General features: G+C 42.5%; 1 protein-coding gene across 4 annotated transcripts in view; it reads left to right on the top strand.

Annotated features, from left to right (window-relative positions):
• The first annotated feature begins 6,384 nt into the window (after positions 1 to 6,384).
• Myom1 (myomesin 1) overlaps positions 6,385 to 24,356 on the top strand; it is a 113,185-nt gene continuing 95,213 nt past the window's right edge. For 2 of the 4 annotated variants that reach the window (XM_032901752.1, XM_032901754.1), the window contains exons 1-5: positions 6,385 to 6,704; positions 19,358 to 19,498; positions 20,859 to 21,000; positions 21,067 to 21,180; positions 21,865 to 22,022. In XM_032901752.1, coding sequence (XP_032757643.1) covers positions 6,385 to 6,704; positions 19,358 to 19,498; positions 20,859 to 21,000; positions 21,067 to 21,180; positions 21,865 to 22,022 — 875 coding nt within the window. Of the gene's footprint in view, positions 6,705 to 19,357; positions 19,499 to 20,858; positions 21,181 to 21,864; positions 22,023 to 24,356 lie in introns of all 4 variants that reach the window. The other 2 variants (XM_032901751.1, XM_032901753.1) reach the window with 1 other exon arrangement.

Consider the following 24,356-nt stretch of genomic DNA (forward strand, 5'->3'; position numbering starts at 1 on the left):
TTGTTTCGTGAAGCACTAACCAGGATCTCTTATTCTGTTTCCTATTCTGTCATAATGTAATTATTCCTGGGGACCTCTCATTCTGCTGTGCTGTGCTGTGCTGGCTGTACCACAGTGCCGCACTGGTCAGTCGGCTGTCTAGAAATGCTTTGTGAACCAAACTGAACAGATGCAGATCTTTCTTCTCTCCTGTTGTAGATATATGAGTTTTAGTTGTGAGTTAAAGCTGACAGCCTAGGAGAAGGCGTTTGTACTTTTAGGTGGAACTTAGTTGTCATTATTATTATTGTTATTATCATTATTATTATTATTATTATTATTATTATTTTATATTCCGTTCCGTAACGATGCTCCTTTCATCCCCGGACCCCCGCCGTCCCCCTACACAGAGTAATGATCTGCTACTAATTACTTTGTGTCCTACTCTAAAATGAAAACAAGCTGGCAGAGTTCTAGGGGACAGATGCAACTTACACATTTATTTTGTCTTTTACTTAATCATTACTTTATACTCAGAAAACATTAACATTTTTCTAATTAATTTAAAGAGAAAATTGTATATCTACCATAAAACCATTACTTTTAAGGAAGGAACTATCTAGAATTCTCCTCTCCTCTCCCTCTCCCTCCCTCTCCCTCTCCCTCTCCTCTCCTCTCCCTCTCCCTCTCCCTCTCCCCCTCTCCCTCTCCCTCTCCCTCCCTCTCCTCTCCCTCTCCCTCCCTCCCTCCCCTCCCCTCCCCCTCCCCCCTCCTCCCTCTCTCTCTCTCTCTTTCTTTCTCTGTCTCTCTCTCTGCCGCCTCCCCCCCCTTTTTGGTATATAGAGGTCTGAAATTACAGAATTCAGTTTTTTTTATAGACAATGTGACCACAATAATCAGCAGGAAAAAGAAAAGAAAATAAAATCTCTTGGAACTATGCGAGGCAAATCTATTAGCTAGAACTCTTTTTAATAAAAAACTTTTTATTGATACTTTGTGAGTTTCACATCACACACACCAGTCCCACTCATCTCCTCGCCCCCTCATATCTGCCCTTTACCCTTGCAACCTCCCCCCACAAAATACACACACGTGTACACACACACACACACACACACACACCCCACCACCACCACCACCACCACTAATAACAACAACAAAAGGCACAGGGAACATCTCATTGTGGAAGCTGTCATATGTCACAGTACCTCCCACAGTGTATCCCTCCGTCCACATATCTTCACTTGCAAATGTTCATTGCAATGAGTCATTGGTTTGATTCCAGATCTCTGGTTTCTGTGATACCATCAATACTGGGTGCTCATCAGAACTCTCTTGGTTATCCTGTTGTTGCCCTATGCCACGGAGATCTGCAGCTTTGGAACAGCAGGACTGGCCCTTTGACAAGTCCCAAGTGTTCAAAGATGATATAGATTTGGGGTGGGCCAATTCAGAGCCCTGGATCTGGGTGTAGGTGCACCAGGTCTCCCTTATCCACACTGCTCCAGCAAGGCCACCCAATGCCACCACTGGCAGGTGACAGGGTCAACTCTCCTGCTCTCGTGCCCTTGGTACTGGATAACCCACATCTGCATCTCTGGAGCCAGCTCCACTGTGATACCCAGTCGTGGTTCAGGGCCCACTCTCCCACATACTGCAGCCTGAGAGTGGCAGGGTCAGCTCTCCCACACGCATACCCTTGGAGCTGGCTTATCCACACCCCTGCCATCAGGACCAGCTCCACTGTGCTACTGGGTCAGACACACAGACTGCTCTCCCAGCTGCTGCTGCTGCTGGTAAGAGATGGGGCCAGCTTTCCAGATCACTGAAACCAGCTCTCCCATGGTGTCTTTCAACGCTGTGCTGCATGTGTCACCAACAGCACACACAAAGCTGTATCTTGGCATTAAGATTCCATGAGGTCCATTTCGAGGATCAGATTCCTACACCTGTTTTTAGCTCCAAACACAAGCGGCTCGTTGCCCTGCACGTTCACTTACAAAGCAGTAAAGTATTGAACACAGCCCCAATAACCCTCTATTTAAGTAAGTCCTCTATTTGGTTTTAATCAGGCCGCACTCATTGAGCCATTAACCTAATCCCACTGCTCCTGCAGCTTCCTGCCGTGCTCTTCTCTGGGTTTGGGACTACCCCTCCCCATGTGCTGCTATATTTATCCACCTTCTTGGCCATAAAAGGCTGGCTGTGGGGCCCTGACATTCTGCTGCCTGACCACATGCATTATTTTTGAACTGGCCCCCAGAATCCAGTCTCCAGCCCTGCCTCTTAGCTTTTTCTTGGGTTCAGCCTAGGTGGGTCTTCATTCTCTCCCGCTCCTCGACTGCAGCAGTGGGACATCCCCCCATCCCAGAAACCGGTAAGCGACACGGGGGTGGCAAATGTACTCCAGTAGTTTCTGTCTGCCTTCTCGCCTCAGCAAGGAAGTAACAGAGGAACTCCTTGGAAGGGAAAGCAGGGCAGCAAGGTACCTGCCTGGGCTGGTTGGCTGTTTTGCCATCTTCTCTTGAAATTAAGCTGCTGTTTCCGGAACCGAAAGATCACGTTTGTCTCAGGTTCAGTGAAAGTACTCTCTCAGGGAGAGGAGTCCTGAAGGGTTTGCAGATCTCCTCGAGTGCAAATTAGGCCAGAAGGATACAAATTCTCTTTAAAGCCACTAATTCAGGATCCAGTAACTTAGCTCTGGGGGGGAGGGGGATGGGCAGTGAACTCTGGCGTGAGAGAGGCTTGTGGACAAACTCTCGAGAGCATTGTGATATTTCTGACTTGAAAGTGACTGGATAATACAGAGGTGGCAGACCTGGCACTACGATCCCAAAGCTATCTGCCTTCTGTAAGTAATTTCCATCAGCTTTTGGCCCCTGCTGCCAGTATTAAGAGTATTACAGTGCGGTTGCAATTATGGAGTTAGTATTTCTTCCTAACCTTCCAAATTATCTTTTTTAGAAGGTAGGTTTCAGAAGCACAGAAGACAAAACAAAAACAAAAACTAAAAATCCTTTATTTCTGACACATTCCAGCTGTTGTGTTGCTAAGCCTGGCTCACTTGAGGAAAGGAAGCAGCTGGCTATACTTTGGTTCCAAGGGTCAGTCAGCACTGGTGACTTAAACCATGTTTACTTGTAATACATGACCCCTGTATATTAAATAGTAGATATTAATAACCTAAGTATACTTGGGGCCGATAATGAGGAATGGAAAATGGAATTGGGACAAGGTATTTTTTTGTGAGAATGATAGCATTTTGAACCATCTGGGTAGCACTATTAGTTTATAATACAGTGAAAGATCTTTTATTATTTGTAGTCACTCTGATTGACATCATTACAGAGACTTCCCTAACATTTCATAAAGATAATACAATGTATTCTAACCCTTTCATACTATAAAACACCATCTAAAAATTATTCAGTAACATAATTCTGCATATTTAGTAACAGAAAAAGCAAATCTATTTAAGGATTGAAGCACAGTTGCTTGCTAGTAGCTATCCCCCCCCCCCACTTAGAAAAATGTCATGTGGACTGGTATTTTCCATGGGACCTCAGATATATATTTCTGGAGTAAAGTTTGCTGGGTTTTCTTCTCTAGAGAGCACATATTGACTTTTTAAACAGCTTAAATAAAATCTAGTTTTAAATATGACAAAAAATTAAAAGGATTCACTCCTCACTTAAGAATTTTAAACAAGACAAGTTTAGAAGAAAAAAAAACAAACCTTTGCTTAAAAACAATGTTCTTACATATTTTTGAAAATAATATTGTAGGGGTTGGGGATTTAGCTCAGTGGTAGAGCACTTGTGTAGCAAGTGCAAGGCCCTGGGTTCGGTCCCCAGCTCCGAAAAAAAAAATATTGTTATGCATGAGAGTATTTTTTAAAAAACTAGGGGGAGGTATCTATAAAATCACCACGTGCCCTCGTTTCCCACGTGACTGATAGTCTTCCTTTTGGTGAACTCGTGATTTACAGAAGTAAATATGAGGGCTCTGCGAGCAGAAGCACTTCCTGCTAAGCCTGATAGCCTGAGTTTCATCCCCAGAGCCCTCATGGAAGGAAAGAATGGACTGATGCTAACAAGTCGTCCTCTGTGCTCTGTGTCCATGCTGTGGCACACATGCACCCCCAGACACACAAAATTAACTGATAGACAGATATGACACTGCCAGAGCCACACTGAGGCCAGATTCTTTATATCCCTATATATATTCTCTCATCTTTCTATATGGAATAAATACCATTTTGCCCTTTTGAAATGTTTGTACGATTTGAAGGAGCTCACGTTTATAAAAAATTGTCAGACTGCAAGGTTTAGCTATAGCGCTTTCCTGTGTGCAGTCACTCTCACCTGCCTCCCTCCACCTGGTAAAGGGTGTTACCGTGAAGTTTTAGCTGATCTGAGACTTGCACAAACCAGGCTGGCCTCAAATTCAGCCTCCAGAAAGTCCTGGGATTAAAGGTGTGCACCACTGCCCAGAGATCTTCCTGGTTCTCAGTTTCATCTACGAGCCGTTGACTCCGAGATTTAGATATCCATCCTGTACTTTAAAGTCACACATCTGGCTTCCCACTTAAAACCTCAGCTGGACTGTGTAGCAAGTACCTCGGATGGAGAACACCTCAGGCTGGTTTTGTGTTTTTTTCTCATCGCAAGATGATATTTTTGTCTCTTCCTCCTCTCAGATAATGGCAACCTCAGTCTTCTAGTTAGTCAGGCAAAAAGCCTTGGCAACATTTCACGCTCCAATCAGACGGTCCGGTGACCATTGGTTATCCCTTCAGACCGCACGAAAGGTCTGAGCCCTTCTTACTGGTGCCCTTATTAACATTAGCCAGAACTAGAGAAGTGACCTTTATATTTCTCTACTTGATCCACAAGAACAGAGTGTCCAGGACTAGAAAGTTTAACCCACAGAAATATATTTCCTTTCAGTTCTGGAGCCTAGAAATCCTCCAAGTGTTGTCAGATTTGGATTTTTTTTTTTTTTTTTAAATAAAGCTACTCATCTAGAGGACCCAGGTTCAGTTCCCAACACCTACATGGCAGCTCAGTGCCATTTATAACTTCAGCCCCAAAGGTCTTTTGCCCACCACAGGTGCCAGGCACACATCTAATGTACACACATAACATGCAGTTAAAACTATGATAAAGCTGCTGACGGCTTGTAGACGGCCTTCTTCTCCAATGCCTACATGTGGTAGTCACTCTGTTATGCGTTCAGACATGATCCTCCCTTTTCTTTTATTCTGGGGATACCAACCTGTCATGCAAAGGCCCCACTTGAATAAGCTCATTTCAGTTTAATTTTCCCTTTAAGGACCCAGTTTTCAAATCGAGTCCCATTCTGAAGGATTGGAGACATTTTAGCATATCCATCTGAGGGCAGGGGGTCATAATTCAGCCCAGTACAGCCCTCTAATTGACCTCTTAGCTTTATTTCAACAGGATTGTCAGTTCAGAATCTTCTAGTAGCTTCTCAGCTCTCTGAGTAAAAGTCAAGCCCTTAGTATCTACTCTACGACCCCATACTATCTGCCCTTCACCTCTTTGACACCATTTGTACCTTCTCTGCCTCCTCCAAGTCTTACAGCCCCGTGGTCCTCAGTCCTATATGGAGACTGATGCATTCCCTCTTGCCAGTACTTTTGCATGGGTACACCATCTGGAGCTCTCTCCAGACAGCCTCTTGCTCAGATGTCTTTCTCCTTTGTAGCAGTCTCTAATGAGGATGTTTTACATTGTATCCCCTCTCACTACTCCACGGCTCTTAGTTTTCCTTTGTATCAGTTTCTAATGAAATGTTTTACATTGTATCCCCTCTCTTACTTTATTCCACGGCTCTTAGTGCATTCTAATATACTTCACAATGATTACCTCTCACTGCTGTCAATCTCCTACAGAGATTCCTGCAGAATACTCAGCCCTGCCTTCGGCCACTGGAGTAGGATTTTTGTTGTTTCCCCCCCCCCCCCTGTACTCGTACTGGGATAATTTCAGGCTCCTAGCAGGTGCTTTTTTTTTTTTTTAAATGAATGCCACATTACTTCCCATCATTCCACAATTTCCTTAAACGAAGCGCACATCAGAACAGAGTGTCAGAAAATTAGAAGTAGGCGTCACAAGAGTGTTTGGGAGAAAGGCACCATAGCCAGAGAGAAAACTCTGTTCAGGACAAGAAATTATGGCTAATGATGGTGGTGCGTGTGTGGGCCTTTGAAGAGGGGGATTGTGGGTACCCACTTAAGCAGAATCTACATCCTTTCCCATTCACTTCTCAGAACAATTGCAGACTACATTTTTCTCCATTGGTTGAGATGAATTGTTCTTTGGGATCATTCAATAAAGAACTGATTTCTTGCAGGTTGCCTCCTCCCCTCAAGGGCACGCGATGTCTTTGCCTTTTTATCAGAGGTCCCACCAGCACTATGATCTCAGTTACCGTAACAAGGACCTCCATACCACCATGAGCCACTACCAACAGGAGAAGAAGCGCTCTGCGGTCTACACCCATGGCTCCACTGCCTACAGCAGCCGTTCCTCCGCAGCACACCGCCAGGAGTCAGAGGCCTTGAGGCAAGCATCAGCCGCCTCCTACCAGCAGCAGGCCTCGCAGGCCTACAGTCTTGGAACATCGTCATCCCAGCATTATCAAGGGTCTGAAGTCAGTCGGAAGACAGCCTCTGCGTATGATTACGGCTATTCCCATGGGTATGTCAGGAGCAGCCCTCCAACCTTGGGCACGTGCTCTAAATAATCAGATTTCCTGTCTTCTTAAATATTACAACCCTGTTTTACCAGGTGTGTGTGTCGGGGTCAGGGGTGGGGGTGGGGACTGAGCACTGTGCCTTAACCTTTCTCCTCTCTGGGCTGTTTGATATCCACAGAATTTCAAGGTCTCACTGGAGTGTCTTGTTTGAGTCATCTGCTATGGTGATATTTCTAGAAGCAGGAAAGTTTGGTTTCTACTCTGGCAGCAACAGAGGCAGAAAACATCTTGACACTCAGCAGGTTTTCTGACTCTCGTGATGTTTCTGCTTAGAGTAAAAGCCAATACAGAATTTAAAACGCACAGGTCCTAGGGCATTAATCCCCAGCAGAGATGCACAGGAAAATTTCAAGACCTGAAAACCAATGCTCAAAAGTCTGAGCTGTTACTCGAGCGACAGATGTTTTCTTTGTCCGGAGTATTTTGCACAGAAGCATGGCCTTCTCTCAGTGAGCTGAAGAAGAATAGGAGCAAGCAAACGGTGTGCCAAATTAGATTATCGACCAGACACAACGAGGGAGACCGCACTCCCAAACAAGAAAGCTACGTTAGGATGCGAGGAAGAGCAAAGCGCAGGTGAAGGTTTGTTCTGCAAAGCAAACCCAGGCCCTCCTCTCCTCGGGAACAGCAAAGGCAGCATAGATGTGCACTATTATATCTAGAAATTTCCCACTTCGATCTCTTTGCCGGGGTGGGAGTAAAAGCTGCTTTCCTGACTGAGGTCTTCTGTGTGCAGGAGGGAAGTCTCCCTCTTTCAGGAGTTTTAATTTAGGCGTATGTATGTGTGCCTGCTGAGTTTATGCGTTTAGGTGTGCACGTTTCCACAGAGTTCAGACGAGGGTGTCAGAGCCCCTGGAACTAAAATTTTAGGTGGTGGTTGTGAGCCCCACAGTGTGAATGATGGGAATAGAGCCTGAATCCTGTGAAGGGGAGAAGCTCTTGACTGCTCAGCCATCTCTACAGCCCCAGGACACGCCATTATAGTGGTTTATAGGCTGTGGTCCAGCCAGTCTAACAATAGCTATCAACAGAAGGTCCAAGAACCCAGGAGTCGTTCAGGCTACAAAGCTGGATGTTTCCTCTGGTCTCCAGCACATGCCCAGGTCCTGAAGAAGTAGGTTGTAATGCCTGTGTAAGAATGGACTTGTCAGTGAGAGTGAGGGCAAACAGGCAAGGACAAAAGCTTCCTTCTTCCACATCCTTTCCATAGGCTGCTGTCAGAAGGTGTGGCCCCGATTAAAGGTGGATCTGCTCATCTCCAAGGTCTCGCCTCCTTAGAAGATCCATATTAAAATTGGGTTTTACCATTTCAAGTGATTTCACTAAGAAAAACAAATCCCTCACTGGTATACCCAACCACTTGGATTTTGGTGAATTCCAGATGTGTTAAAGTTGACAACCAGGAATAACTACCACAAGCCCGCCCTCTGTCAGCTCGACACCCAATCATATCTTCTTATGTCATGATTGATTTCCAAATGAAAATAACAACCAGGTTATAATTGTAGCTAATAACAGTTCCACATACGCCTTCAAATGCATTACTTATTTGTCCATGTCAATATCATGTCTAACATGATATAACTATCCATCAAACAACTGAAATGCATTATAAATTTCAGAATAGGTGACAGTGTACCTTGAGGGATATCCCTTTAGCATCTCAAACCTTAATATGATAACCACTAAATTTTCTCTTAATTGATGTACTTACACATTTATCATTCATGATAAGAAACCTGAGGAAAGGAAACACAAATATCTGTACAAATACTCTCTTAACAAATATGACAGAAACACTCCTGTCAGTTATGATCTTTGTTTCTGCAACTGGTCGCATGGTCTTAGCTGGTATTTATAACTACCTGCCTCTACTATCCATCCTGTGTTTCCTCCAGCAAGAGCCTCAGCAGGTTTCAAACAGCAATCTTATTGATTATTGGATATCAAAAAAGAAGTGTTAGAGTGAGTTTTCAGTCACTCAAAGGAGGAGGCTGCTAAGACATCATTGTGCAGTGGAGGCTTTCCTGGGAGAAGCCCCACAGATCTGCAGTTACCTTAGCTGTGTTTGCGTGTCTAGCCCAGTGTGTTGGGTAGATGTTTGTTTCCTCAGCCTGAGGCAATTTTTATTTTACCACTTTTAAGAATAAAACATTTTGGGCTGGAGAGATGGCTCAGCGGTTAAGAACACTGACTGCTCTTCCAGAAGTCCTGAGTTCAATTCTCAGCACCCTCATAGTGGCTCACAACCATCTATAATGGGGTCCGATGCCCTCTTCTGGTGTGTCTGAAGACAGCTACAGTGGACTCATATACATAAAATAAATAAATAAATCTTTAAAAAGTGCATCAATTAACAGAGCATGCCTTTCCAGCCCTTGGGTGGTAAATGAAGGAAGGAAGGTTAGGAATTCAAGGTCATCTTCAATTACGCAGTGAGTGGGAAGATAACCTGAGCTACAAAACAAAAACAAAAAACAAAACAAAACAAAACAAAACAAAAAACACCCCCCACAAAAAAGAATAAAACACTTTATGGGAACTAAAAAAACCACATGTAAGATATATGCAACTTTTGGGCTGGAGAGATGGCTCAGTGGTTAAGAGCACCGAGTGCTCCTCCAGAGGACCTGAGTTCAAATCCCAGGAACCACCTGGTGGCTCACAACCATCTGTAATGGGGTCTGATGCCCTCTTCTGGTGTGTCTGAAGACAGCTACAGTGTATTTATATATAATAAATAAATCTTTAAAAATATGCAATTTTAAATTAAGTCTATTTATAGTCTATAGAAAAAAATCGCCAATCTTTAAACATAAACATTTCTGGGCTATGTGGCTTATGATCACCTACTTCCTCTAATCCTCATCTCCGATGTATTGGGCTGAGGTGGATGTTTTATAATAAACATTCTATCTTACGTCTTCTAAAGTTTAAGTATAAAATATATGTCCGAGCAAGTGGAAAAGGTATCTCTCTCTGGGCACACAGAATGTTCCTGGAGAGATAATGCAGTGGCCTGAGTGAATCGATGTGGAGAAGGCAGAAACTCTTAAATCCCTGACCTACAGCTGTCTTGGTGTCAGGGACAGTGACCTCATGAGTGTTCTGACAGGTTCAGTAACAGAGCCCCGAGTCTGCTGGGGTTTACCTGGAATGTACGATGGCAACACTCTGGTTTCCACTCAGACTGGAACAGGATCACTTTGCATATCACTTTCATAGGTCATATTCTGCCACGGGATATTCACCAGGACCTCGAGTTGGCTGTAAAAATGGAAATATTGTCGCTGAGGAGAATCTACTTCTTTTAGCGCTTACTTCAAATGGGTCACCTTCCAAAGGAAAGTCGGGAGGAATTAGCACCGCGTGTGTGCGTGTGACAGCACCGGTTTGTTCTCCTGAGAATGTTCCATAGCTACATTCAGGAACTTCATTTAGGGAGGCAGCTGTCTTGCAGGGAGGAGGATTAGATGTTAAATATCTATTTTCCTGGACTGTCTGCACTGGGTCTACAGAGATGGTATTTTTATTATCGTGAAGTTGGTAGCTAATTTCTTGTATATTAGTTTCATCTTCCCAAGATGGAAGAATTGATAGACTGTTCTACGTTTATATTTTTTAAATGTTTTTTTCTTTAGCTCCATTGCAAACCATTTAATCTGATATGCTTTATTTAGACTCTGTATGATATCCATATTTCTCTATAATCTGAGATATCATCTCAAGTATTAGTAATGGGACAGGCTTTTTGGAGAGAGTGGGGGATCTTGCCATGTAACTTTTTTTTTAAAGATTTATTTATTATATATAAGTACACTGTAGATGTCTTCAGACACACCAGAAGAGGACATCAGATCTCATTACAGATGGTTGTGAGCCACCATGAGGGTGCTGAGAATTGAACTCAGGACTTCTGGAAGAGCAGTTAGTGCTCTTAACCACTGAGCCATCTCTCCAGCCCAACAAACTATGAAAGGAACAAACCGTAAGCATTTCCCCATTTCTACCCCACATCTTACTCCACTGTGTGTGGGGGTTGGTGTTCATCAACAGCGTGCGATGTTCAGACGAGACTGAGTTCAAGATTCTTGGTGGGAATAGGATGAGCTAGAAACAGGGCATGCTGGGAGAGAAAGTGCCAGTTCTGTCTTTTTCTTCATATCTTTCAGCATAAAAAAGAAAGAAAGCTGATATAGCCCAGAGGCAACTCAGTCTCTCTTCTTTAGAGCTAGGAATAAAGATGCAGGCTCAACATCTCTAGGTTGCTTTTAAGTTTATTCTGAATGGAAGGATTCCTCCTGCTAAATGAGATATCTGGATTGTGAACAATGTTGCTACTAAAGGCTCTTTGCAGCGGAGAGGCATCCCTCTGCAGTGGATGTAAGCACTAGGCTAGGTCTATTTTTAGCCTGTACTTTGTGGTTAGATGTCCGATGCTAAGGTGGAAAGTATGGAGATTTAGATGTGCTCAGGGCTTGGCTGACCTTAGTGCGTCTTATTTGGTGTCAGTGTGGCTGCCCCACTGATTGGTTACTATGTTATAAAACACATTAAATGCCTTTAGTACATGGTTACATTGAGGAAAAAAGACCCTCCCCCACAAACAGCGCAAACCTTGTCAGAATGGCAAGATTGATGTTTTGTATAGCAGTGGTATCAACAATAAGTGTCATCAATGAGGAATGCAAGGGCTCTGTGTGTGCACATGTATGTGTATGCAGGTATGGAGACCATAGGTCAATGTCAGCCGTCCTTCTCCATTACTCTCCACATTTTCGAGTCACGCAATCTCACTGAATTCTTTAGAATTCAGCTGGATTAGCTGGATAGCAAGACCCTGGGATCCTCTCACGTCCATCTCCCAGTGCTGAAGATATTGGTGTACGTTAAACATTCAGCCTTGTCCATGGCTGTTGGGAATCCCCATGCTTTTATAGCAAGCTTTACATCCAAGCCATAGTCCAGTCCATGTTCTGTAACTCTGGGTGTTCTACTTTTGTTCCACTTTCCTCTGATCCTCAACTATACAAGAAGAAATATGACACCATTATGTTGGTACTTAAATATACTGCAAGAGGGCTGGCAATATGGCTCTTTGGGTAAAGGTGCTTTTGCCAAATGGATTGACCTGAGTTCAGTCCTTGTGCCTGGGGTGAAATGTTAGGTCAGTCAGCACCCTCCCTGCTGTGGGGAAGCCTGAGGGAACTGTTTCAGCAGGCTTGACCTTTCCCAGCACTCTCTGGGAATGAGGAAATAAATTTGAGGTCACATCTAGTCAACTCCAGCACCATCTACGCTGTGATGTGCCAATGTGCCTTGCACAAGGAGAGAACAATTGAGTTTAAAAGAGGCAGCCTTAGACACGGGCATCTTTATTCCATTGTTAAGTCTCTGCCCAGAAAACAAGGAGCAAGCTCTCCCATTCCTGGTATAAAATGGATCATGCTGGGTGTGGTGGCTCACATCTTTGACCCCAGCACTCAGGAGACAGAGGCCAGCCTGCTCTACAGAGTGAGTTCTAGGACAACTGGAACTATGCAGAGAAACTCTGTCTCAAACAAAACCAAAACCAAACAGCAAACCAAAGCACTGTTAGAGGACCATGGACACTAGACGCTTGGTCATTACAGAGGCTGACAGTTGCACAGCAAGCTGTGACCCCTAGTTTGACCCCTGGAGACCAAGGAAAAGTAGAGAGAGGTGTTGGGTATTATGTCAGCTATAGACTCTTCATATAGATAGGGTCCAGACTTCTTGTAGGTCGAGAAAGTTCCTTTCTGGTCTCATTTTCTTGAGAGTTATTTAAAAATATTCACTTTTTCTGCTCTGTGTGCTTAAGTATACGTATGTGTACCACATGCATGCCGGAGCCCGAGGAGGACAAAGGAAGCTAAAAGACATTTGTTAACTGTCATGTGGGTTCAGGAAACTGATCCTTGGTCCCCTGCATGAACAAACGTGTTCTTGACCACCGAACCATCTCTCCAGCCCCCAATGAGAGATTTTAATATATAAAAATTATATGTATATATATACACTAAATTTTGTCAAAATTTTAACACCTATTTTAGATGACAATGTGAGTTTTATTTTTTTTATTCTATTGAAGAAAATGAACTTGGAATGACAGGGGATTACTTCCACTTGGTTTTATATCCTATTATACTTATTTTTTAAGGACTGGGGTTAGAGCGAACATCTCTTTTGTTGGTTTGATTTTTGAAACAGGGTATCACTTTGCCTTGGCTGACCTGGAGCTCACTAGACCAGACTTTGAAGTCGTAGACCTCTGCCTCTTGGTTACTGCGATTACAAGCATATGCCACCATGTCTGAAATCTATTAGATTTAGGGTTTTTTTAAAAATTTTTCATTTATGGTTATGCATGTGAGAGACTGATCCTTTTTTATGTGTACCATGTGCATACCTGGTACCCAGGGAAGCCAGAATGTTGGATACTCTGGCACTGGAGTTACAGATGGTTGTGAGCCACCATGTTAGGGCTGGGAATTGAACCTCAGTCCTCTGTCGGAGTAGCCTGTGCTTTTCACCACTGTGCTATCTTTCCAGCCCCAGATTCAGCTTTTCAGTGCTTTGTGAAATTGTTTATGCTTCCACATTCATAAAAAGAACACTGGACTGTGGCCATATCTGGGTGTCTTGATCAGAAAATACAAACTTTACAGGACGAATTGGACAGTGTTATGTTAATATATTCTTTTAAAAATATGAAACTAATTACTATCATCTCTTCTTTGCATGCTTGACATCATTCATCAGTAAAAACCATTTAGGTGTCTGCATTTTCTTGTGAGAATATTTTAAATTGTTAATTCAATTTCTCGATTTTGGTCACTTCGAGTTTTCCATTTTGCTGTGAGATGGCCTTGGTCATTTTGGTCTTTATAGGATTGTTCCATTACATTCTAGTTGTCTACTGTGTCAGCACAGGTATATCTGCATACTTAAGTCTCCTTAATTTGTAGGGCTGATTATGTTGTTTCTGCTTTCGTTCTTGGTTTTAATAGCATATTTCCTTCTCTTCATGGTTAATCTGCTGAAATTTTTGTCAGAGTTTCCTTTGGGGGTCTTCATTGATGTGGATATATACATATATATACATATATATATATATATAATTCTGCTTCCTATTTCATTGCTTCTTCTTTAACTTTATTATGTCACCCTTTCTCTTGTGCTCATTTTAATCAACTTCTGGTAGCATGTATGTGTTTAGGCATTACGGGTTGAACAGAGTCTTTTCATTCTAGTTAAGCTTTACCTTCAAGCTATATCTCCTATCCTTCTTTAATATTACCTTTTATTTTGAGGCAGGATTCACTCTGTGATCCCCCTGCTTCAGCTGTCCCACAAATTATATTCTAACCTCCACACAATGCAATATGCAACTATACAAGTTTCAAGAAGAAAATTACTTCTTTAAGAGATTTTATTTATCTTATGTAAGTATAGTGTTGCTGTCTTCCGACACACCAGAAGAGGACATCGGATCTTATTACAGATGATGGTTGTGAGCCACCATGTGGTTGCTGGGAATTGAACTCAGAACTTCTAGAAGAACAGTCAGTGCTCTTAACCGCTGAGCCATCTCTCCAGCCCCAGCTGGAGTCTTGATATGTTGTGTTTTATCATTGCCTTTTGAAGAGAGGAGAGGATGAGCAACTACCTCAGTACTGGGAATCCTGCCTCTCTGCATTGGTCGTGTGTGTGTGTGTGTGTGTGTGTGTGTGTGTGTGTGTGTGTGTGTGTGTTTGTGTGTGTGTGTGAATATGTGTGTATGGGTGTAAGTGTGGTGTGTGAATGTGTGTGTATGTGTGTATATGTGAATGTGTGGTGTGTATGTGCATGTGTATGTGTGTGTGAGTGTGTGTATTTGTGAGTGTGTGTATGAATGTGTGTGAGTGTGTGTGTGCATGGGTGTTTGTGCATGTGTATATGTGCATGTATAGTGTGTAAGGGGCAGCACAAGTGCACATATGTGTGTGTAAGTTGAGGGCAGATGTCTGTTTCTAGTGTTTTTCTCAGGTGCTATCCACCTTCTTTTGAGACAGACTATCTCCTTGGCTTGAAGCTTGCCAAGTAATTTCAGTTGACTGGCCAGTGAGCCTTAGGGTCCTGGTGTCTCTGCCCCTCAAAGACTAGGATTAGAAATATACATTGTTGCACTTAGCTTAGAAATATACATTGTTGCACTTAGCTTTTAACATGGGTTTTTGGGGATTGAATGCAGGTCCTCACACTGACATGGCAAACACTTTATCAACTGAGCCATCTCCCAGGTGCCTGCATTGCTCTTTTAAAATAGCTCTACAGCTATTAAAACTCAGAGTCAGGGTATGATCTCGGGATAGCAATTTGATTTCACTTCAGTCAGTAAGCATCTACTGAACGTCAAGTATAGATAGAATCAGTGCTGGGGATCCAAAAGTTGCTAAGTTCAATCTTCAGTGGGAAAGACGGCAGAGAAGCCAGCAACACAGTCCAGTCTTGAGCACATAAGGATGAATGACCCTGAGTCCTCGGCAAAGGCAGCAAAAGTAGCCCACGCTGCACTGCTTTTCTTCACAGAGTATTTTTCAGAAAGTACATTAAGCATTCCCATACCTACCTATTTCAGGAACCAGAACAATTCCCACAAGTCATGTGATAATTACCAATATAATTTTAAGGGACAACATCTTAATTCATGTTAAGTCTAATGGTTATCTTATTTTTATCTGGCCTGTGTTGATTTTATAACTCCAAGCTCTGATTCAATAAAGACATCAACATCAGAATCATTCTAGGCAATGTGGAATGGTATCAGGGTCTCCAAAGTTGTGGGGAGGGGCAGGGAGGGTCTGGGGGGGATCCACAAATTAGGAAGGTATAGGGATAGTTAGCAGCTCTTCCTTTTCTCCTTTAAATTTTTCGTAATAATTCAGTGTTTCATCAAGGGAGACTGTATAGTTGTGCATTCAGAGAGTTTACGGATAAATAAGTACGTGAGAATAAATATCTTTTGACTAAGTGCAACGTTGCAGAAGTTGAAGACCAGCAGCATAGTAGCAGCTGCTGACGATTAGGAAGGCATGGGTTCAAATCCCAGTTCAACCACCAGCTTGCTATATGAACATGTGAGAAAGGCTGTGATCTCTGCACCCATAAAAGAATAACCTATTAAATAAGCATCATCAAGAAGTTACTGTCTAGCTCTAGCGTTCTAGAAAGCTTTTCATTTTGCTTTTCCTGTTAAGTATTATTCTGGCACCATCCAAAAGAGAGAGAATACTTTTTGTGAGTCTCGCTCTGTAGCCTTCACTGTTGAGCATGCTATGTAGACCAGGTTGACCTCAAACCTGTAGTTTGGCTCTGCCTCCCAAGTGCTAGGATTACAGATGTGATCCAGCACAATGGACGGAGTATTTTAATTAGATGCACATGCCTGCTTATTTCTGAGTTCCTAGAATGTTTCCAGAGAATGATTTCTGGCCTTCGACTCCGCCCCCTCTCCATGGTGCTGCTGGCTATAGCTAGAATACATGCCTGGATACTTGTCTAAAATCTACTAAATGTAGACTTATTAACAGAGCTATGACTTAGTAATATTCACGTGCAAAGAGATAAACCTAGACACAGTCACAGATGGAGCACACTCAATGTGATTGATCTGATCAATTAACTTCCAGGAGCACAGGAAACTTCGTGATCTGAGTTAGTAATACAGAATAATCAGCACAACTTCAATAGGTAAAACACCTACATAGCTTTATGTGTGGCAGCTTTACCTTCTACTCAGAAACTGAGAGATGAGACAAGGATCCTCACCAAAATTTAGATATGACTAAAGTCCCAAGAAATTAATAAACCCTTATCTAGGTTTTTAGAGTCAAAGAAGCTTAAAGTCTACACACTTTACTCTTCTGGAATCACTTTTCAGCTTAATGTTTGATGTATTAAATGTTAGACTCTGGTTTCATGGATCACAATGAAATAGACTGATTATTCTTTTCAAATAATGGCACTGATTATTAGTATGTGGTTCTTCAAAAATGTATTCCTAGTTTAGTTTTGTTTTCTAGTTTCAGTAGATAATTTGGAAGCTGAACATAGTTGCATGCACCTGTAATCTCAATATTTTGGAGGAAGAAATAGGAGGATCACCGTGAGAGTGGGACAGCCTAAGATATATCAGGATCCTATCTCAGTCAATCAATCAGTAAATAACTTGACATTACTAAGTCATCTAGTCAAATGGTTATTTAATATCTACTTCACACACTTTGTAAGAAACACTTAGCTAGTTGTAGTTATACATGCCTTTATTACAGTACTCAGAATGCAAAGGTGGGCAGATCTCTGAGTTCTGGGCTAGCCTGGTTTACATAGTGTGTTCCAGGATAGCCTGAAATCTTGTCTCAGATTTTAAAAGGAAAGAAATAATGAGTTGAATAAGATTTAGAAAGGATAAAAATGTAGCAACCTTGCATTTCCTATGTTATATTGTATAATGTGTAGCAACATAGTACTTTTTATTAAGCTTTTTCAATATAAAATATTAAATGGGAGCTAATGCTATTGCCACCAACCTCTAGCATCTAATGTAACTATTAAAACTCAGCTACTATGATTCACCTGTAAGACTAGGATAATCTTATTTGGGGAATGTTCTGTATAATACGTTCATATTTGTCTTCCAGGAAAAAGGAACAAACAAAAATAATGGGGCATCCTAACTTCTATTGCAACCAATCATGGAAAAACGAATTTGCAAAAAATTTGCTCATAGAAACAATAATGAAAAAATAGAGTAAAAATAGAAGGGTAACGAGAAACTTCCACTGTTCTCGAAGTCAGGAAGGCAACGAAACACTTGATACCAGGGATTGTTTTGTGTAGCAATGGAGTAAAGAGGTAGAAGCAAATCCAGCTTTAAACTCAGTTTAAGCACAGGCCGTACTTTGTGACCTGAGGTATAAAATGCACTCCTCTTGCTGGACATCAGCCAGGGACAAATTTCACTCTGGCTTCCAATTGGTAAGCAATCCACAAGCTTGACTTCAAGGTTCTAACCTTTAGCTTTAAACCCACACCATAGAAATGAGCTAGCGTTCACCCTGAGTTGCAGACTCAGGGAGGACAAGGTGTTTGATACCTCCATGTGATCTCACCAGAGGATCAATGGCAGTGCCCACCTGGCATGCACAGCACAGACTGGGGGAGGACAAGGTGTTTGACACTTCCACATGATCTCACCAGAGGATCAGTGGCAGTGCCCACCCCTCACACATAGCACAGTTAATAGACAAGGCGCACAAATACTCATTCATGGGTTTGTGCTTAACGACTACTCAGAAAACTGGGTCCCTGTATACCCTGGAAATCCTCGACCCTTATTGTTTTGTTCAGCACCACTTGCTTTCTGTGCTACCCAGCTTTATACCGTGTGCATGTTTGGCCTGTGTTCTGCTTTTGATATAGGTAATTCTTTTTGCTTTTATAAATGTTAAAAACAATTATTTATTCCTTGTGCGTGTGCTTGTGTGTGCGTGCGTGCAATGCCTATAGAAGTCTATGTGCACCATGTGCACAGAGAAGTGCTCTTGAAGGCCAGAGGGCATTAGATCTCCTGAGCTAGATACAGATGAGAGTGAGCCACCATCTGAGTGTTGATAGACAAAACCCAGTCCTCTGTGAGAGCAGTAAGTGCTCTTTAATTCTTTCTCTCCCTCCCTGCCTCCCTCCCTGCCCCTCTCTTTCTTCTTTTTTTCTTTTCTTTTTAAGACAGGGTTTCTCTGAGTAGCCCTGGCTGTCCTGGTACAACCTTTGTGGAACAGACTGGTCTTAAACTTAGAGATTCTCCTGCCTCCGCCTTCAGAGTGCTGAGATTAAAGACCTGCGTTCAGTGTTAACCTCTTAGCAGCACAGCCTTCTCTCCAGTATCTCCAAACTTAACCATTAGGCAACAGCCAAGGCTTGAATGATTTTTACTGGGCAGCTTGCTATTTCCTGAGAGATAAACACTCAGAGGCTTCACCTTCTTTTCAAGAACTGTCCAGAGCAGGAGCTTTAAATATCTTATTTTCTTTTAGAGTTGAAGTCCACAGGAGAAAACTAAGTACAGAGAATCCCCACACAACCCCCTCTTGTTGACATCCTTCATCCTCATCGTCAACAAGGAGTTTTCAATCTTCAGCCTACACATTGGCTTCCGGGACCTATGTACTTCATCAAGTTATCTGTATGAAAAGTACATTTTATTTAATTCAACAACTACATAAGTTAAGGCTATATTTTATTTTGTTAATTTTTTTAGTTTCTATTGTTTCCCATTTCCCTAGTGAAGATTTTAAGTTTGAGGGGGAAAGCCATGAAATCTCTATTACCATTTCCCCCTAGTGTCTGTCTAGAGTATATTTACATAATCTGTAATCCTTCTAACTTTCATTCATTCCTAAAGGGGAAGGATAATAACACTAGAAACCCAAGGTTCCAGGGAAATTCCTCTAGGGTATGGTCTCCACTGTCTGCTTTGTCTACAGTATCTTAAATGCAGTTTGTGTTCTGTCTAATGTTAGGCATCTTATTTCAGACTCACAGATTCCAGTCTGCTATTAGAAGATTATTCATCCAGGTTGAGTCCTCAAACCAAGAGAGCCAAGCGGAGCCTTCTGTCGGGAGAGGAGACTGGAAACCTGTCAGGCAACTACATGGTGCCTATTTACTCTGGACGGTGTGTGTACTTTCTCTTCCTGTGTGGAATTGTTATAAGTGAGGAGTCAATAGTAGCTAACATTTATTGAGGACTTACTAGATACTGGTTTACAAACGACGTAGGAAGCCTGGAGCCCACACTGAGAAAGATGGGCTCGTTGAAATCAAGGCATTCCATTTCCAGATGCTTTTGTCATATATATAATATATATAGGATACATGACAAAGAAAAGTGGTTTGGACATAACGTTTATCTAGTCAGTTGACATGGGAAGTAGAGCTTTAGTTATGAGTGGTGAAATACAATTTTTTTTTCTTTTTTTCGGGGCTGGGGACCGAACCCAGGACCTTGCGCTTCCTAGGCAAGCGCTCTACCACTGAGCCAAATCCCCAACCCCGTGAAATATGATTTAAAGTCAATCCATAGAAAGTAAAAGAGATTCAAAGCTATAAAGTGTAAAGGAGGTAAGGATGTGGAAGGGTGAAGGAAGGAGAGTAAGAAAGGACCATAGAGGCAGGAATATGATCAAAATGTATACAATGTATAGTGTATGTATACAATGTCAACAACAAAATTACTTTGTAGAATTAGTATACTCTGATGATTTTTTTAAGTTATGTATGTTAAAATCCCAAACGATACAATGTCAGGGTACTGAAGAGACCCACTCTGCATCAGAGTCTTGTGTGGCATTTGGACATTGGTTTACACACATGGCAGCTCTGGTCTGTGCACTGCAGCAGAGTTCACACAATTACATCTCTATTTAACTGTACATTGTCATCTTTTCTGGAAAAAATTCATAACTTTATCTTTTATTATAAACACACTGAGTTGATCAATGTAACTCCTCAGTCAGTTTACTTAGCTTCTTTAAGTCTTGCTACCATGTATCTAAAGTAACAGTAATAGTGTTTACCTTGTGGACTTTTGTTTGGATGGAATGGAGTATCATATGTGAAAGGCACCAGAACCACAATAGGAACCATGAATCTTGTCATTCTTAATGTTAAAGGAGGACACTTTCTTCTATAATAAAGAGATTCTAATTTACCAGGATATTCAAGATTTGTTTTTTTGTTTGATTGTTTGTTGTGTATGAATATTTTGCTTGCTTGTGTATAAGTGTACCACTTTCATGCCGTGTTCATGGAGGTCAGGAAAGGGCAGTGGATCCCTAGGAAACTAGAGCTACAGAAGGGTGTGAGTTGACACATGGAAGCTGGGAATTAATTAGGGTCCTCTGGTTAAGTGTTCTTAACCACTGAGCCAACATACCAGGGTTATCTATTGGCATGGGAGCCCCTGCCTGAGCTCAATGAAACTGGGTAAGCTTGTCATTGCTATGCTGTTTCTACATTCTGCTCCATTGTTTCAGGCAAGTGCACATCAGTGGAATCAGAGACTCAGAAGAAGAAAGAATTAAAGAAGCTGCTGCTTATATAGCTCAGAGGACTCTTCTTGAGAGTGAGGAAGCAATCATGGCCTCCAAGCAGAGCACAGCCTCCAAGCAGAGCACAGTCTCCAAACAGAGCACAGCCTCCAAGCAGAGCACAGTCTCCAAACAGAGCATAGCCTCCAAACAGAGCACAGCCTCCAAGCAGGCCACATCCACCTTTCAACAAGAGGAAACATTTGAAAAGAAGTCAAGGAACATTTCAATTCGAGAAAAGGCAGAAGAGCTGTCGCTGAGGAAAACCGTAAGGAGCTAATTTCAGCCTACTTGTAAGAGTGGAAATGTCTTTTACAGGCTGTGTGTGAGCACATGTGTATAAATAGACTAGTTTGTTTCAAGGGCAGAACTATGTGGCATCAGGAGACAAAGCTAATGGAAACAAGGAGAAAAGGCATTAGAATATGTAGGTCAAATGAAAGCAAGCTTTGGAACCTCAAACTTCACGGAATTTCAGGTTTGAAAGATTTAAGTATGTTTCTAGAGCCCCTTTAGAAATCCACTCTAGGGACATTCGCTCAGTCTTAAGGTTTTAAATAACCAAATCCACTTTTAAAACCAGAAATTATTTAATCCTACTGTAAAAATAAGGGTCAAAATGTAAAGATTAGCTCTGAGACTGTAGTAAGGTGATACTGCCCGTATACCATATCAAGCCTCAGGTCGAATCCCCACCACGCTGTAAACTAGGACATCATGGTAGCCTGTAATCCTTGCATTTAAGATACAGAATCATGAAGAGCAGAAATGTAAAGTCATCCTCGACTATAAAGTGAGTTTGAGGCCAGCCTAGACTACACGAGAACCTATCTCAAAAACAAAACAGAGCAAAAGTAGAATTTTGGCTTCTCCTTGTTGCGTTAGCTCCCAAAGGAATTTAACTTGGTAGTCTCTTGAGAGTGATTGATTGTTACCTTCTTGCTTTTTCCAGTTAGAAGAGACCCAAGCATACCACGGAAAACTAAATGAAGACCACCTCCTTCACGCTCCCGAATTTATCATCAAACCTCGTTCTCACACAGTCTGGGAGAAAGAGAACGTGAAGTTGCACTGCTCCGTAGCAGGCTGGCCAGAACCCCGCCTCACGTGGTATGTTTTCTTTGTGGAAGCTAGTAGAGTTGATGGCCGACTTAAGTTTACATCCAGAGAAAGCACGCTGGATTAGTAGCATGCTAATCAACAAAGGTACCTGTAGGCTTGTATGTGTTTCCAAAAAAGTTAAAGTATGGAGACGGTTTTACGAATGGGAAGAACAGATAGTCCTTGCATACGGACACCACAGCTTAATACTTTAGGGTCGTAACAGTGGGAGGGTTGACTGAGTGCTTGCCGTGCTAACATGACAACCTGGGTTTGGGTTCCTGCACCCATGTAGGAAGCTGAGTGCTCCTGTAATCCCAGTGCTGAAGAGGTGGGGACAGGAAAGGCCCTGGTCCTAATTTAGACAAATCGTGAAGCTCCAGGTTCAGAGAAAGACCTTATCTCAAAAGTATGGTGGATAGTGATTGAAGAAGACACTTGATGTTGATCTGGCCTTCACGCGCGTGCATGTGCACGCGCAAACACACACACACACACACACGCGTACATACATATGTGCGTGTATATATATATGCACACATGAATAGATACTCATACACGAAAAACAAAACCTCAGAGTATATCCATCTTTTTTTGTTTTTCTTTTCTTTTATTGTGTATTTTCTTTATTTACATTTCAAATGTTTTCCCCTTTCTCGATTTCCCCTCTGGAAACCCCCCATCTCATCCCCCCTCCCCCTGCTTCTATGAGGGTGCTCCCCTACCCACCTTCCCATCCACGAGTGTATCCATCGCTATCCCTCTTGCCTCAGAATCAAAAACAAAAGCAACAATAGCAAAATACCAAAAATGACTATGAATTACTACGGCAAATAATTTATAGCAAGCAAAGGTGAGAAATGCCACAAAATGTTTCTAATATTTCAACAAAAGTAGGTTTAAAATTTTTTTCTTACAAATTTTCAAATATAAAAGTAAATGAAAACTTCATTGCTTTTGCCCCACCCTTCGCTATGACTGTAAAGCCACACCATCCAACCTTTAAAAGAATTCTTCCCTTTACTTGACAGAGGGCACCATTCATCGAGACTCATTCTTTACACCAGTTCTTCCAGGAGGTAAAAGCCAGACGCTGCAGCCGAAGTCTTCTCTTTCATACTCAGGGGAAAATACCATTCAAAACAAAAGAACTGGTGGGGAAGGTGCTGTTCATGATTCTGAGAGCGAGAGTTGTCTCTGGGCGAATAGAAATGTTGAGAATCAGTGTCCACACATGGACAGCCAGCTTTGGTGATAACAGGGTCAATCCAGGGGTGTGGAGCAAGAAGTTCTACAATTTGGCCTTGCCATGTTACAAAAAAGAAACACAAGATGAGTAGTCTGAAGTGGATTTAAGGTTCTCTCAGAGAGGATCCCTGGAACTTAAGCCCAGTTTATTCCCAGGTAAACCCACCTCAGGGAAGAGATTCTTTATGGGGTTTGTGTCTCTTCTTAGACATGGCGTCTTTTCTAAGAAGCACCGCCAGAATTCTAATTTATGTCACAACACAGGTGCAAGCTGTGTATTTTCCACAGGCATCCTCTTCCTCAGAGAGCAGGGAACTCATGACCAGGTGAGACCCAGAGCTGTTGGTGATCACACTGTTATTATTCAGGATTCTTTGGTGCCTGACTGCAGCTTCCTGGCACTGGCACCAAGTACAAATGTGAGAGGAATTTGGGCTGTAGATGGGGGCTTAAGGGAATATACTTGTGAGGGTGCTTGGCACAGCCATGCTGGGCCATGGCTCTCAGAAGCATGTCCACCAGGGTCTGGTTCCCTCAGAGCCTTTTCCAAAGACACTTGGGCTCCAAGTTTCCACTGGCCACTGTTAGGTCATGGGAGTCTGAGGTCTAACAAATGTGAGCGGGCAGCAGCTGTTCTCCTGGCCAATCTCATATTACCGGCCACATCTATTTAAGTGGAACTCAGAGGTTACCCAGAGAACGCTGCACAGCAGAAACGCAACACTCAGCAAGGCCAGGTACACAACGTGTTGGCATCCCGAGATCGCACTGAAAGTAGAAAGTGTCCTGTTTGCGTGTTCTTGTTCAGCAGAAAAGTTGTTTGCAGAGAATGCCAATGCACCAGGGTGTTGAAGCCATCACGGAGGAGACATCTCTATTGTGGGGGGAAATGAAATCTTAACGTTTAATAGGCCATTCTATACAACAGCCTGTCTAACATATTATTGGTTTAAAGGTGGAAACAGAATTTATGTTGTTTTATTTGCGTCTATTCTGGAAGGTTATGTTAGAACCTGAGGAGAGCAACTGCTCCCAGTGGAGTGGGATAAAAAGGCACTATGAGCAGCCTTACATCCCTGGCGCTTAGAGTAGACA

The sequence above is a fragment of the Rattus rattus genome, chromosome 4 (assembly GCF_011064425.1).
Source record: "Rattus rattus isolate New Zealand chromosome 4, Rrattus_CSIRO_v1, whole genome shotgun sequence".
In the NCBI taxonomy this organism is placed as follows: domain Eukaryota; kingdom Metazoa; phylum Chordata; class Mammalia; order Rodentia; family Muridae; genus Rattus; species Rattus rattus.